The sequence below is a fragment of the Onychomys torridus genome, chromosome 22 (assembly GCF_903995425.1).
Source record: "Onychomys torridus chromosome 22, mOncTor1.1, whole genome shotgun sequence".
In the NCBI taxonomy this organism is placed as follows: domain Eukaryota; kingdom Metazoa; phylum Chordata; class Mammalia; order Rodentia; family Cricetidae; genus Onychomys; species Onychomys torridus.
The window spans coordinates 39,001,913-39,015,888 of NC_050464.1; the positions used below are offsets into that span (position 1 = coordinate 39,001,913).

Below are 13,976 nucleotides of genomic sequence, written 5' to 3' on the forward strand. Positions count from 1 at the left end.
GCCCTGGCTTGTGGCCAGAGACAAGGCAGAATGTTCCCATTCCTTGTAGCAGCTAGCCTGATGTGGAGGGTGGGTGCTGAGGGCTGACCTCGTTGCTCAGGAGTACACAACAGGCATCCTACTGCTATCTCCTTTTCTTTTTTCCTTTTTTTTTTTCTTTTGGAGACATCGTAGCCTTGATGGCCTGGAATGTGTGTAGATCAGGCTGGCCTCAAACCCAAGAGACCCACCTGCCTCTGCCTCCCAAGTGCTGGGACTAAAGGTTTCGCTACATACCCTATATAAATGAAACAGCAATTCAATTCTTTGGGCACACTGACCGGATTTGAATTGTGGGGAATGTTCTTCTCACGCTAGCATGTTGTACTCATAGAAATGAAGAAGGCCAGAGCCAGGTGGTCCTGGAGCCTGAGGAAGGAAGGACTCTTGGAAAGCTTGTGCCCGATGGGGCTTCACACCGCAGAAAGCCACGAGTACCTGCAACAGCTGAGATCGTCCATTTTTGGAATTTTTGAGTTGTTTCAGAACCCCTGCCTTCACGTTCCTGTTGGCGCTGGCTGGCTGGGTTGCTTCTGCTGCTGCAGAGTCCCCATACAATGCAGCCTTTGTACCTCAGCCCTCGGTAGAAGGCTTAGGGCCCGGCCTACCCGGTGAGGGAAGAGGTGCAGTGGCAGGCTGTCTACAGGCCTGAGAGCTCTTGAGGGTCATGGATGGACTATCTTAAGGTTTGCAGAGCTGTGTCCGTACTCACTGGCTGTCTTACCTAAGCAGAGACAAAAGTCTTGCTCTTGTGAGCTCGCTGATAGTCTTACAGCCTGCTCCTGCCAGCTGGGTATGAAGGAGGGCTATGTGGCTGACCCAGAGAATGTCTCCAACTGTCTGCAATGCCTCTGGACATTCCTTCTCTCTGAGGGAAGCCTACGCCTCCAGCCAAACAATACACGGCTCAGCACCAAAGACATTAGCAATTGGCCCTGCCAGCATTTTCCCTCTATAACCCCTTTCCAAAACACCATGCCCTACCGAGAACCCCAGTGTCACCCCTCTCGGGTTGAAGATTTGTCCCCAGAGCTTGTTTTCTTACACTCTGAAGAAGGTATTTGGAACCAGACCCTGCCACGGGCGCTTGAAGGCAGAAAATAAAGACGTCTAGGGCAGCCAGGGTTCTCTGTGACATTGGACATCCGGAGGATGCCATGGAGAAACTGGACAGAATTTTCCCTCCCCTCCGCAGCCTTTCCCTGATCTATCTCCAAATAGTCTCCATCCTTCTTTACATCCTGGACTTCACGTTGCCAGGACCGGGGCTGTGAATCCATCTAAATGTCCAGGTGTCCCTCAGTTGCAGGACAGACAGCCCTGCCGTCCTGGGGATGGGGCAGGTAGGGCACTGAGCTGGGAGCATCTCCAGCCTCTCCGGCTCCTGTTTGCTGTACGGTTCCAACAGTTGGTTCTTCTCCCACCGTGGATCCTTTGTCAGAAGAATGGCATTGTAAGAATTAGATGTAGTGGTGGAGGGTGAGCTCTCAGTGCCTGTAGGGTTTGGTTCACCGCTTTTCACATGTCACAGCTTGAGTTTATGCGTTTACTCAGCGATCAAGGTCTAAGTAGTGCGAGGAGCCTGCCTTGGACACTTGATCAGCATATCCCTGCTGCTCCCACGGTGTCTCTCCATCCCTGCTCAGTGAAGAAGGCCTGAATGATGTATCTTATCCCACAGCCATGGTGGAGGTTGTGGTGGCAGTGGGCAGATGATGTGACCGGTCCTCTGCCTTTTTGATTATCCCCTGGGTACACGGAGGCATTCTGTAGCCAAGTCTTCCTAGCCTGGAGTTGTTTCTCTGGGCCATTCCTCGGTCCTTGCTCTGTGTTCTGCGTCTGGATGTTTAGAAGGGGGACTGAGGACACAATATCTGTCGCCTCTTCTTGCTGACGCTGTGGTGGGCCACCAGAGCAGGTGTGTGCAGAGGCTGCAGCTGTGCCGTGGTTCTTTCTTTTTTCTTTTTTTTTTGGGGGGGGGGGTTCAAGACAGGGTTCCTCTGTGTAGCTTTGCACCTTTCCTGGATCTCGCTCTGTAGCCCAGGCTGGCCTTGAACTCATAAAGATCTGTCTGCCTCTGCCTCCCAAGTGCTGGGATTAAAGGTGAGGACCACCAGCGCCTGGCAGGGTGCTGTGGTTCTTATCTGGAGGAGCAGGAAAGCCACCACGTGGTTAAGATGGTGGGTGTGGGGCATGTGGATGGGAGTCAGTCCCAGCGGTGAAGATGTGTGTGTGCTCCTGGGTGAGCGATGGTTTACACATCAGCTGAGTCAGAAGTGTGTGATTCACTTATTCCTCCAGTGAGGGCTAAATGATCATTTGGAGCTGGGAGAGGCTTCCGGACAGGACCTTCCAGGGGCTCAGTGCTCCTTCCTTCAGGGACTGGTCCAGGTCCCCAGCTCTTCCTGTTTCACACCCTGCCAGGATCCTGTGCTTAACCTATAAATTAAGGCTCTCAGCGTCTCCAGCTCTTGGGAAGGGGGGGTGGGGGGTGGGGCAGAGACTTGCTTTAGCTTTGGAGCGTGGCCTGCTGGGACACCTCACACCTCTTGAAGATCCTCACAGAAGCTCATGTGATTCCCTCCTCCATCTGCAGAGGGTCACCAGGAACTTTAAGTAGCTACAAATGTATACATGGGACTGAAGCTTTTTTTTTTTAAAGGATGTAGAGCTGCTTTTGAAAATGCCTTGTTAACTACCCGTGGCAGCCGCCCACGACCCTGCCTGGTGGGATGGGTGGGTGGAGATTTCAAAGAAAGCGATGCCCTGCCACCTCCTCCTGTATGTGGTTCTGACCCAGGATGGGGTCCCCTCACTGGGACTTGGTACTCGGTGGCCAGCTGTTTGCCCTCCTGGTTCCTCATGCACACCCAGCGCTTGTTCGAACGCCCGCAGTAAAGCCCGTGGGAGAGAGCGCCCTGTAGAACCTTCAGCTGCTCTGTTTCCTCTGAATGGACCCTTTCATCAGGAAATGCCGGGACAAGGGCCTTTTTAAGCCAAAACATCAGAAAAAGACGAGGGTCACAAGAGCCTCTTGCTCTTTGGGTAGGGCTATCCTCTGAGGAGGGACTCCACTGTTGGTCTGGAAAGCCCCTCTGCCTGTCTTCAGGCACCGTCTGGTTTCAGCAGGATTACTACGGATGTGAATGCCGCTGCCATGGAACTCTTCTATCTTTCTGACTTCTGTGTCTTCCTTCGGCCAACCCAGTACCTCTGCCGTTCAGAGGTTTCCAGCCCACGTTAGTACGTAAGCCGCGGCTGACTCCTGTTCTCCCTGGGAGCTGTTTCGGATGGTACTCTGTGTCCGTGCGTGAGCCGGGGCTCGGGGACTGAGGGTGTTTGTCTTCCCTACATGGTGGTCTTCCCGAGGGTAGCAGGCAGTGGCTGTGGGGAGGGTTGAGACTTCCTAGGGTAGTGGAGGAGGATGCTGCTTCTGTCTGGGTCAGACTTTCTGTAACTCTTTGGACTCCAGCATCTCTTGTAAGAAGGAGGATTTTCTTCTTCTTCTCACTGTCTGGGATGGATGGTTGGTAGATTGGCACGCATCCTTGCCCTGGGTACCCAGAGAACGGTGTGCGCCGCCGTGACTGACATGGATGTCTGAGAGTGTTTCCTGGGGGCCGCAGGTCACGGGGTCTTGAGCTTCTTGGCATCAGGAGCTCAGCATGGAAAAGCCAGGTGCTGACTTCAGTCACCTGTGGAGGGACACCAGAGGCCTCGTGCCAGCAGTGGCCCGGGACACCACCTAGGACCCAGGCCGTGAAGTAGCTTCCTCTTGTCTGCTGTCTCCCAGCATCTCAGCCTGAGGGTCCTCTTGGCCTCAGGCGGTCCGCTGTTTCCTGTGTATTTCCAGGACACGGGACCGTGCAGGCCTCAGAGCAGTTGACAGTAACCAAGGTAGCTGCAGGGCCCTGATGAACCCCGTGAGTGGAGGGGAAGGCCCCTTCTTATCAGCCAGAGGAACAGCTGACTTCAGAGCAGGTCACAGGGTGAGCGCTGTCTGCTCTTTATCATTGTTTTTTTTTTTTTCCAAAGGAAATACAAGGGAAACCAAGGGGAATTTTTGCTCTTGGTTTCCAAGGCAAAGGTCACTGTTAATGGCTGGCTGTTTCCAGCTTGCTCTGGTTTCTGGTCAATCTGAGTTGGTTTTTTTTTTTTTTTTCCTTTTTGTTTTTCAAATTAGTGAACAAAAGGAGTTGATGTTGCCTTGAAAATTAACTCGGCAGCTGCTTTGATCAAATGTTGGCTGTTTTGAGTTTCCTGGGCTCGGCTCTTGGAGATTGGGATGGGTGTAGTGGAGATCAGAATAGTCTGAAAGCTCAGTTGCAGGAAAGGCTTGGGGATGGGATTCTGCAGCCAGCTAGAAGGAGACAGCGGTCGATCGATCGATCGCGGGGCTCTTGCCTGCAGGGTGCTGACTATGAGCACCTCTTTTCATGGGAGTGAGACTGTAGAGATTCCTGACTGCTTCTAACCCTGGCTTCCTGGGTGCAGGTGTGTGACAGACAGGGTGTGGGGGAAGGCGCAGCATGTGTGCATATATCCTGAAGATGATCCTCCTGTGTGGGTCTGTGATGCGTGGCTTGTAACCAGGTTGCCAGTGTTCAAAGGTGGGTGCTTGAAAGAGTCGAGCTGAGCGTTGTTCTTCAGAGTTGAACAGTCTCTTTTTACCATGAGGGTTTTTTTTTCTTTCAACTTTTTTTGTGACTTCTTTTATTTTATGTGCATTGGTGTTTTGCCTGTATATATGTCTGTGTAAGGGTGTCGGGTCCCCTAGAACTGGAGTTACAGGAAATTGTGAGTTGCCAGTTATAGGAAATTGTGGGTGCTGAGAATTGAACCTGGATCCTCTGGAAGCGCAGCCAGTGCTCCTAACCGAAGAGTCCTCTCTCCAGCCCCTTACCATGAGAACTTAATGAGGAAAAGTTCAGGTTTTAATGAATCCACTGTCATAGAAGCCAGGTTATCTCAGAAGCCCATGGCCTGCATGCAAGTCCAGATGGTGTTTTCTTAGCACTTAGAATGACGTGCTAGATTTAGCTTGCTTTGAGGTAGGGACTTGATAGCCAGGTTGGCTTGAATTCACAGTCCCACCTTTTTAAAAAAAAAAAAAAAATTTATTTAACTTTTTTTTTATGTGTATTGGTATAATGATGTCAGATTCTCTGGAACTGGAGTTACAGGCCGTTGTGAGCTGCCATGTGGGTGCTGGGAATTGAACCGGGTCCTCTGGAAGAACAGCCAGTGCTCTTAACTGCTGAGCCGTCTCTCCAGCCCCCAGTCTTGCCTTTTAAGTGTTGAGATGTGGGCATGTGTAGCCACTCCCAACTTCCTTCGAAGGGTCCTTTAATTGCAGATCATAATGTTTAGCCAGTAACATTGGGTATCAAAGATGAGCTTGCCTTTTCATATTGTATATAATATCTTCCATTTCCCCAGGAATTCTTGAACTTAAGGGGTTTTTTTGTTTGTTTGTGTTTTGTTTTCTGAGACAGGCTCTCTCTGTGTAGCCTTGGCTGTCCTGGAGCTCATTTTGTAGACTCAGAGATCCGCCTGCCTCTCTGCCTCTGCTGGGATTAAAGGTATGCACCACCACCACCCACCTGAAGACTTTTTATTTTTTTAAAGATTTTTAAAAATTTTATTTTATGTGTGTGGTCTTTTGTCTCCATTAATGATTGCATACCACATATATACGGTGCCCTCAGAGGCCAGAAAAGGGTGTGGGATCCTCCAGAACTGGAGTTACAGGTAGTTGATAACCTCCATGTCGGTGCTGGAAACTGATCCTGGGTCCTCTGGAAGAACAGCCAGGGCCCTAACCACTGAGCCATCTCTCCTGCTCCCGAAAGCTGAAAATCATTAACCAAATTATAAGTGAAAAACTGCAAAAATGTGTTTTTGGTTTTTGTGGTTTGTTGTTATTTTCTTCCTTCGCTGCCCTTTTGTGCATCCTAGCCTTATTACAGGGTGTGTGTGTGTGTGTGTGTGTGTGTGTGTGTGTATGTGTGTCAGAGACAGACAGAAAAGTGTGTGTGAAAGAGAGGCAGAGAGGGTGTGTGTGTGTGTGTGTGTGTGTGTGTGAGAGAGAGAGGGGGGGGAGGAGAGAATGTGTGTGTGTGTGTGTGTGTGTGTGTGTGTGTGTGTCAGAGACAGACAGAAAAGTGTGTGTGAAAGAGAGGCAGAGAGGGTGTGTGTGTGTGTGTGTGTGTGTGTGTGTGAGAGAGAGGGGGGGGAGGAGAGAATGTGTGTGTGTGTGTGTGTGTGTGAGAGAGAGAGGGGGGGGGGGAGAGAATGTGTGTGTGTGTGTGTGTGTGTGTGTGTGAGAGAGAGAGAGAGAGAAGAGAATGTGTGTGTGTGTGTGTGTGTGTGTGTGTGTGTCACTAGGGATTAATCGTAGGGTCTTTTTTATGTTAGAGAAATGCTCTACCACTGAGCTCTCTGTCCCCAGCTCTGGTTTTTTTTTAACTTTCTATTTGCCCAGGCTGATCTTATAAGCAACAGTAATCATAAGCCTGCCCCTCATCTGACTTTTGCTGTTGTTTGTTTGTTTTTCTGAGACAGGGTTTCTCTGTGTAGCTCTGGCTGTCCTGGAACTCACTCTGTAGCCCAGGCTGGCCTCGAACTCACAGAGATCCACCTGCCTCTGCCTCCCGAGTGCTGGGATTAAAGAGGTGCGCCACCAAAGCCTCACTTGCCCTGAGAACTGCGGCAGCAACCATTGCGTTTCATCCCATTGAATGCCATGCGCCATCTGTCCGTCCTGTGTTTTGTCTGCAGCATGCCATGCCTGTGTTTCTTGAAAAGTCACTCTAACTGGGCTCTGGTTTTGTTCTTCCCAGCTTGAGCGAGAGCTTTTTCATGGTGAAAGGAGCAGCCCTCTTCCTACAGCAGGGAAACAGCCCTCAGGGCCAGCGGAGTCTTCAGCACCCTCACAAGCATGCAGGTGAGGGAAACTCTTGAAGTTGGGACCCTTTCTGCGTCACAGGAGAACCTTCCACAGTTGGAAGCAGTGCGTCGTGGGTTTGTAATGACCAGCACAGTTGTGGGGATGCAAAGATTCCCTGTGTGTTCTCTATCTGTTAACTGAACATCTCAGCTTATACGGTGAGACTTGGACAAATGGTCCAGTGTGTATCACAGCTGTAAACCGTCCCTTCGAAAACAGTCTCCGAGGCTCTTGCTGTCTCACCTGAACTTTAGAAAACCCCTCAATGGGGCGATGTAAGAGCCTTTGGTGCACTCTGAGCGGTCATGTGACAGGATGTCTTTATCCTGTCATGGCTACCTTTTGGAAAGGACAGAAGTGATAGAGTTGAGGTCAAATTGAGTAATAATGTCGGTCCAAAAACAGACGGGTGAACATGCCTGTCAAGTACCGAGGCTGAATTTCTTAGGCTCCTTGACTCGAGAACTGAGGCCAACTTGAAGGTGAAACTCAAGAGGAACCCTTACACAAGGGGGCCTTTGTCCCAGGCCATGGCCCTGGGGTCCTTCTGAGGGGGCGGCTGGGGTCCGAACGTCCACACAGTAGGGAGGCCCCTTGTGGGAAGAGCCGAGATGAGCCTGAGGGAGCACCTGTGCATTTCCTAGCCCCTGTGATCTCTTGGTGTGTCTGGCCTCTCCTCACCCAGCTCCATCTCAGGTCTGAGTGCCGAGGTAGAATTTTCCAGCCCTATGTCAGATGCCGGAGCTCAGCCTGTGTTTTCGCATCCTAATCCTGCCAACCAAGAGTTAGGTCTGTCGTCTTCTGAGAAAATCAGTGCCCCATACAAGGAGGCAGTGTGGTGCGTGGAAATGATGTGAGCCCAACACTGGGGGTGGAATGGAAGCAGGAGGATCATGAGTTCAAGGCCAGGCTAGGCCACATAATTTATTCAGGACACCTCAGTCACTTAGTGAAACCATTCTGTTAAACACAGACAGACAGGGGCTAGAGAGATGGTTTATCTGTTAAGAGCACTGACTGTCAGAGGACCCAGGTTCAGTTCCCAGCATCCACATGGCAGCTCACAGCTGTCTGTAACTCCAGTTCCAGGGAATCTGATACCTTCATGCACATAAAATAAAGTTAAATAAATAAATAAATAAACCATACAAACAGGCCTTCAGTCCCAGCACTCAGGAGGCAGAACACACATGTTGTGCACAATCATGTACCAACTTTTCCAGTGGGTGGCATTGTGAGCTGCTGCGATCATCACCACAGTGACTTACAGTGTGATAAACCAGTCCTCACTTCCAAGTCTGCTGGTGTCTGTATTATATACGGCGATTCGAAGCTCAGGCTTTGTTTCAGGTGTGAAATGTATCCCTACCATGAGTGGGCTTGGGAAACACATATGAACCCACTTTGTGTCAGACCCTGGAAAAGCTCGCCTGTGTACCCCTTGAATGCACTCAGGCAGGAAGACAATCACTGGCTGAGTGGGTCTTCTGTCCTTGAAGCCCAGGACCAATGGTGAGCTTAGGAAGGCAGAGAAGCCACAGCTTTGGGTTCCTTTTCTCTCTTGCCTCCCTCACCACCGTGGAGAGTAATCAGAGGGTTAATCTGTGGGGTTGGGTCGATTCAGCCCGCCTGTCAGTGGAGGGTCTTGCACTCCAGACTTCTGCCCTCTGGTCTGTCTGTGGATGTCAGGCTGGGATGTCAGCAGTTTATTTATGTGTGAAATGGCCTCTCTCACTTGGACATTTATCAGACATGGGGGTGGGGTTACTCTCATCTCTGTGACTTGGGGTAGATGGTGGGAGGACCCAGACAAACAAAGATCCAGCCCTTGGTGGCTGTGTAGCCCTGCGGCATTGGAAACCCTGTAGGCTCTTAAGAGAAAGCAGGGCAGGGAACTCCTGATGTGAGCTAGGACCTTCAGAGCAGCCCTGGCAGGAGGGAGGCTGTATTCATCCTTGCTGAGTCCTGTTTCTGGAAGGATCAGATAGGAAGCACTGTGGCTTTTTTGTCTGTGTTTTGCTGATCTTATTTATTGTGGGAGGAACACCTAGCATGAGCTGTGTTCTCCCGACTACAGGGGCAGGTTCTAAAAACCTGGTTTCTCTTAGAGAGAGGAAGTGCCATTTAGCTGTCACGCGTCTGTGCCTTAAAAGGACAGTGTGCTTTTGCAGCGGCATGGTAGCTGTGGTTTTCTGGGGCGTCTGCTTATGTAAGCAGCATTGTCCTTCCAGGGTTCCCGGCATGGAGAGAATGCTTCACAGTGTTGATGCTTTATTTTGTCTCCTGTGTTGGCAGTGCTGGGCCTCGAACCCAGGGCTGTGCACATACTGGACAAGTGCTGTGTATCATGGAGCCGTCCATACCCTCGGCTCCCTAGAAAACAAAAAAGATAATGGGGTTTCTTTGGAGCTCTGCACACAATTGGAAAGGGTGGTTTTGCTGAATTATTTCTTGTACCTTCATCCAAGTGAACATCTTCACAAATGAGCCTTCCTCAGAGGGCAGCAGGCCTCAGGGCATGGAAAGGCAGGGCTAGGATCCTACGTCTACTTTATCAACACTGCACCTTGTCCGACTCTCACACCCCTGGAACACCCTCCCATCCTCCAGTAGCTTGCTGCCTGGCCCTGCACATTCTCCAGGCCCCAACCCAGGAGTACTTCCCAGACACGTTCACATCCCACCCTAAGAGAGTTGTGTGTTTGAATCCAGACTGGGCTGTGTAGATTCTATATCTAAAGAAGGGAATGGAGTGGGTCTGGAGAGAGAGCTCAGTAGTGAAGAGCAGAGGACCCAAGTTCAGTTTTCAGTATCCTTCTTGGGCAGCCCGCAACAACCAGTACCCACCTGTACCTCTAGTTCCAGAGGATCCAACGTCCTCTTCTGGACTCTGCAGGAACTACCTGTAGACATACACATACCCCCACCACACAAACGTACAATATATTTTTAAAGTCTTTAAAAAATAAAAAACTGAGGTTGGGGATTTAGCTCAGTGGTAGAGTGCTTGCCTAACAAGCACAAGGCCCTGGGTTCAATCCTCAGCTCCACAAAAAAATAAATAAATAAAGTAAAGTAAAAGTAAAATAAAATAAAATAAAAAACTACTTTCTCTGGCTGGAAATGGTAGTGTGTACCCACAGTCTCAGATCCCAGGAGGCTGAGGCAGGGGAATTGCTGCTTTAGATGACTATCTTTTTACTTCTCTTAGCAAAGAAAAAAAGAACAGATTAATAATTTTTTTTTAATGAAAAGAGAACAATAGATCGTTTTTCCTGAAATCATTTCTCTGGACACCCAGCATGCAGCTGTTGTCTGTGGTCAGATAGACTCCCCCGCCCCCTTCCGCCAGGTCTGGAAGTGACATCTGTCTTGTGTGGAAAATGCCAAAGAGTTTGAAGAGGGCAGGTGACACCCAGTCCTTTTCCTCACAGTTCAGCCCTTGGCAGGCTCCTCCACAACTAACTGTAGTTTCTGCCTCCCCGGGGCCTTGCCAGGGAATATTTGCTTGGATACGAAGACATTCTCCTGTGGGCCCTTGTGTGACTTCCAAAGTCTTTGTTGCAAATACCACTGACCACTGTGTTGCCCCAGCCTTGGCCTTCCATTTAAACCCCTCCTTGTTGGCCCCCCAGGTGACCTGCCTCAGCACCTTCAAGTGATGATCAACCTCCTACGCTGTGAAGACAGAATTAAGCTGGTGAGAGCTGAGGGTGGTCTCCAAATGCAGTGAGTGGATGCCCCTTCTCTCAGTGGTAGAGGCATCGCTGGGATGTAGGATGCCCTGGGTTCCTTGCCTAGCACCCCAAAGGGGCCAGCAGAGACTTCGCGTCTCCATGGCGTCTTATGCATCTGTGCTAAATGGGAATGTACCTTGCACATTTCACTTGTGCCCACACTGCATGCAGTTGGCTGTCCCCTGTGCCAGGCACACGCTCCCTCTGGTCCTCCTCACAATCACTTGGTCTTCATGTGGGTGGGGGTCAAGAACCGGAGCCCTTGGTCTTGGACAGAGGAAAGGAGCAAACCATCGAGGTGACCCTCTTGCCCACAGGCCGTGCGCCTGGAGAGCGTCTGGACCGACCGTGTCCGCTACATGGTCGTGGTGTACACCAGCGGACGCCAGGACACCGAGGAGAATATTCTGCTGGGTGTTGACTTTTCCAGTAAGGAGAGGTGAGTCTCGGGGATGGCAGTTCCCATCAGGACTCATCAGAAGGAGATGAGTCACTGCTGGCAAAAGGCTTTCCAGGTGTCCTGGGGTGAGTCCCTCTGGAAGATGGGGGGGCCACCCAGGCTCTGGGAACAGGGCATGCTTTTCTAACTCCTGCTTCCCTGCTGCTGTGAGCCTGCTGGAGGATTCACACTGCACAGCGCGAGCGTCTGGAGAGGAGACGTGTGCCTGCTCTGTCTCTGCTGCTCTCCCGAAATCCAGGGGGAGTTTACAGAGGAAAGGTGTTTATTTGACCTGCTCCTTCAGAGGCTACAGGTCTTAATGGGAGGCCTCTCTTTGGCCATGGCGGTGTCATCACAGTAGTGGGAACACGGCAGAAGAGATCACGTGACGAGACAGGAAGCCAGCTGCGGAGGGTGGGGGGAGCTAGGCTAAGCCAGCATAAATTCCCTCTGAGGGTGGAACCCGGTGCCTTCTTCCACCAGGTCTCAGCTCATAAATGTACCACCTCCTCAGTGCTGTAGCATTGGGGACCCATATTCTACAGATAGAGAGATTTGGGAGATCCCTCCAAGGTGTAAAGGAATCCTGCACAGGGAGGCTTCCTGAGTATGTGACAGCAACCGTGAGCATCAGAGGACAAGCTGGAGTGAGCCAGGAGGATGCCTCCCAGATGGCAGCCTGCAGAGGGGGGTGTGTCTCTTAGTAGGCCTTGTGTGAAGTGCTGGGTCCAGTGGTGGTCTTTTGTAGATTGATGTTTGTTTTTGACGTGTCCTTATTTGAAAGCTTTAAGGTTTGCAGCTCCCCAGACTGGAGGCCAAGTGAATTTCAGCGTGGCATGAAATGACCCATGTGTGGGAGGTCATCGCAAGCCCTAGATCTTTGCCCATTACCCCTACTCATTGCTAAGTGGATGGGCTTTTGTCCTACCCTGTGCAGGAGGCAAGAGGCTAGACCCCCAGGTCAGCCAAGATGCCACAGCACACATTGAGCTTAGCTCAGAAGACCATGTCACCACCAGGAAGGCGAGAGGCTTAGCCATGACACAGTGCCAGGCTGCTGTGAGGGCACCAGCAGGTGGCTGGTGCCAGGGTGAGGTTTAAGGTCCAGTAAGCAGCGCGGTGAGGTCAGTGAGTGGGGTGGCTGCTGGACCCGAATTGTGGTTCAGGCAGAGTCGGTAGCAGGAAGAAAGTCCCATAGGTCATGTGACCACAGTTGGGTCTTCTTGTGGCCAAGCAGCTGTGTCATAAGCTGGTGACCAAGACTGTACTGCATGAAAACAAAGTGGGGGATAAATCATTCTGTGACTCCTTCCCGTGCCTCCTGGCAGTGGGAGAAAGTTCACTGTGGCTCAAGGAAAGGGGGGAGCTGCATCTGCCACTCTGTGTGCCGAGGCATGATCTGGAAGAGCAGCCACTGTGCTGTCTGTTGTGGGAGAGCAACTCAGAAGAGCCGCTTCAGTGTGGGAGCTGTGGTGCCAGCCAGAAGGTGCTCGTAGAAGTGGGCCAGGCCATCTTTTTGAGAGTGTGAGTGTGTGTGTGTGTGTGTGTGTAACTCACGATCCTCCTGCTTCAGCTTCTCAGGCTAGGGCATTAGTGTTTGGCAGTGTTGAAGTTACGGTTTTTCAGGTGATGGCCCAGCCCTGTGGGAATCTTCTGGGGCAGGAATTTTTCTCTTACATGGAGACCTTTCTGGTAACCGATTCTGGTCCTGAACAGGGGCCTGTCTCCTGTGGCCTGTACCCCTGTGTATTAGCAGTTTCTCATCAGCCCACCAGCCCACTAATAATGACATGGAGACTGACTCTTCATTATGAAAGCTCGGCCTTAACTTAGGCTTGTCTCATTATCTCTTATAACTTAAACTAACCTGTTTTGATTAATCTCTGTTGTCACGTACCACCCATCCTGCTTCCTCTGTGTCTCCTCCCATCTCTGATGCACCTGGATTCCTCTCTCTCTCTCTCTACTCAGAAGTCCCACCTATACCTCCTGCCTAGCTATTGGCCATCCAGCTTTTTATTACTCCAATCACAGCAATACACCTTCACATAGTATACAAATATCCCACAACACCCCCACTTTCACCTTTGCTGCGGAGGCCTCACAGTCCAGTCTCCTCCGGTCACCTCTGTTTGTGCAGCAGAGCAGAACCCAGTGCTGTCCCCCAGTCCATCCCGTGCACCCTGTGGTTCTCATTGTACTTCAGGGGCGCAGAAAAGCTCAGTGGATGCACCAGGGTCACTCAGGATGTATGGGGCAGGACTCAGGCTCAGTAGACCCCATTTGCATTAACTTTTCCTCAGGGGATGCAAATGAACGTCCGGTCATCCCAGATGGACACCAGTGACAAAATGCAATTTGCTGAGTCCAATGAGTTTATTGGACTTTCTTACAGAGCACCAGTGAGGGGGTGCAACCCCTAAACAGTTCCATTACCACAAAGTCCCACCTTGTGATGGTTGGTGACCTCATGGAAACTGCATCATAGAGGCCACTTTCAGTCAGCCATTGACCTCTGTGTAGAGTCTAGCATCTCCCAAGGTCATTTGGAGAGGGGTGAGGGGACAGCTAGAATCCCCAGTGCCAGTCTCCTGGCCCTCCCCGGCAGTTCTCATTACTGAAGATCTGGCGACCACCACACAGTTCTCTTCTGGTTGCTGTGGCACAGGGGCAGAGTGACATCTTGTGACCGTAGGAAACGATGCCATACGACGCCCTGTGTCTCTCCTGATGTCAAACACCCCTTGCTCGTTCACTCATTCGGGGACGTGTGTGTGCACTTGTTAGCCCTCTTCATGTGCTGGGAGTACAG

At 51.1% G+C, this 13,976-nt stretch overlaps 1 protein-coding gene across 1 annotated transcript in view; it reads left to right on the forward strand.

The window, feature by feature from the left end:
- The window catches only part of Ssh1 (slingshot protein phosphatase 1), a 54,906-nt gene that overhangs the window by 18,303 nt on the left and 22,627 nt on the right, over nt 1-13,976 (forward strand). Inside the window, exons 3-5 of the mRNA XM_036172175.1 lie at nt 6,882-6,985; nt 10,624-10,688; nt 11,043-11,164. Coding sequence (XP_036028068.1) covers nt 6,882-6,985; nt 10,624-10,688; nt 11,043-11,164 — 291 coding nt within the window. The remainder of the gene's footprint in view (nt 1-6,881; nt 6,986-10,623; nt 10,689-11,042; nt 11,165-13,976) is intronic.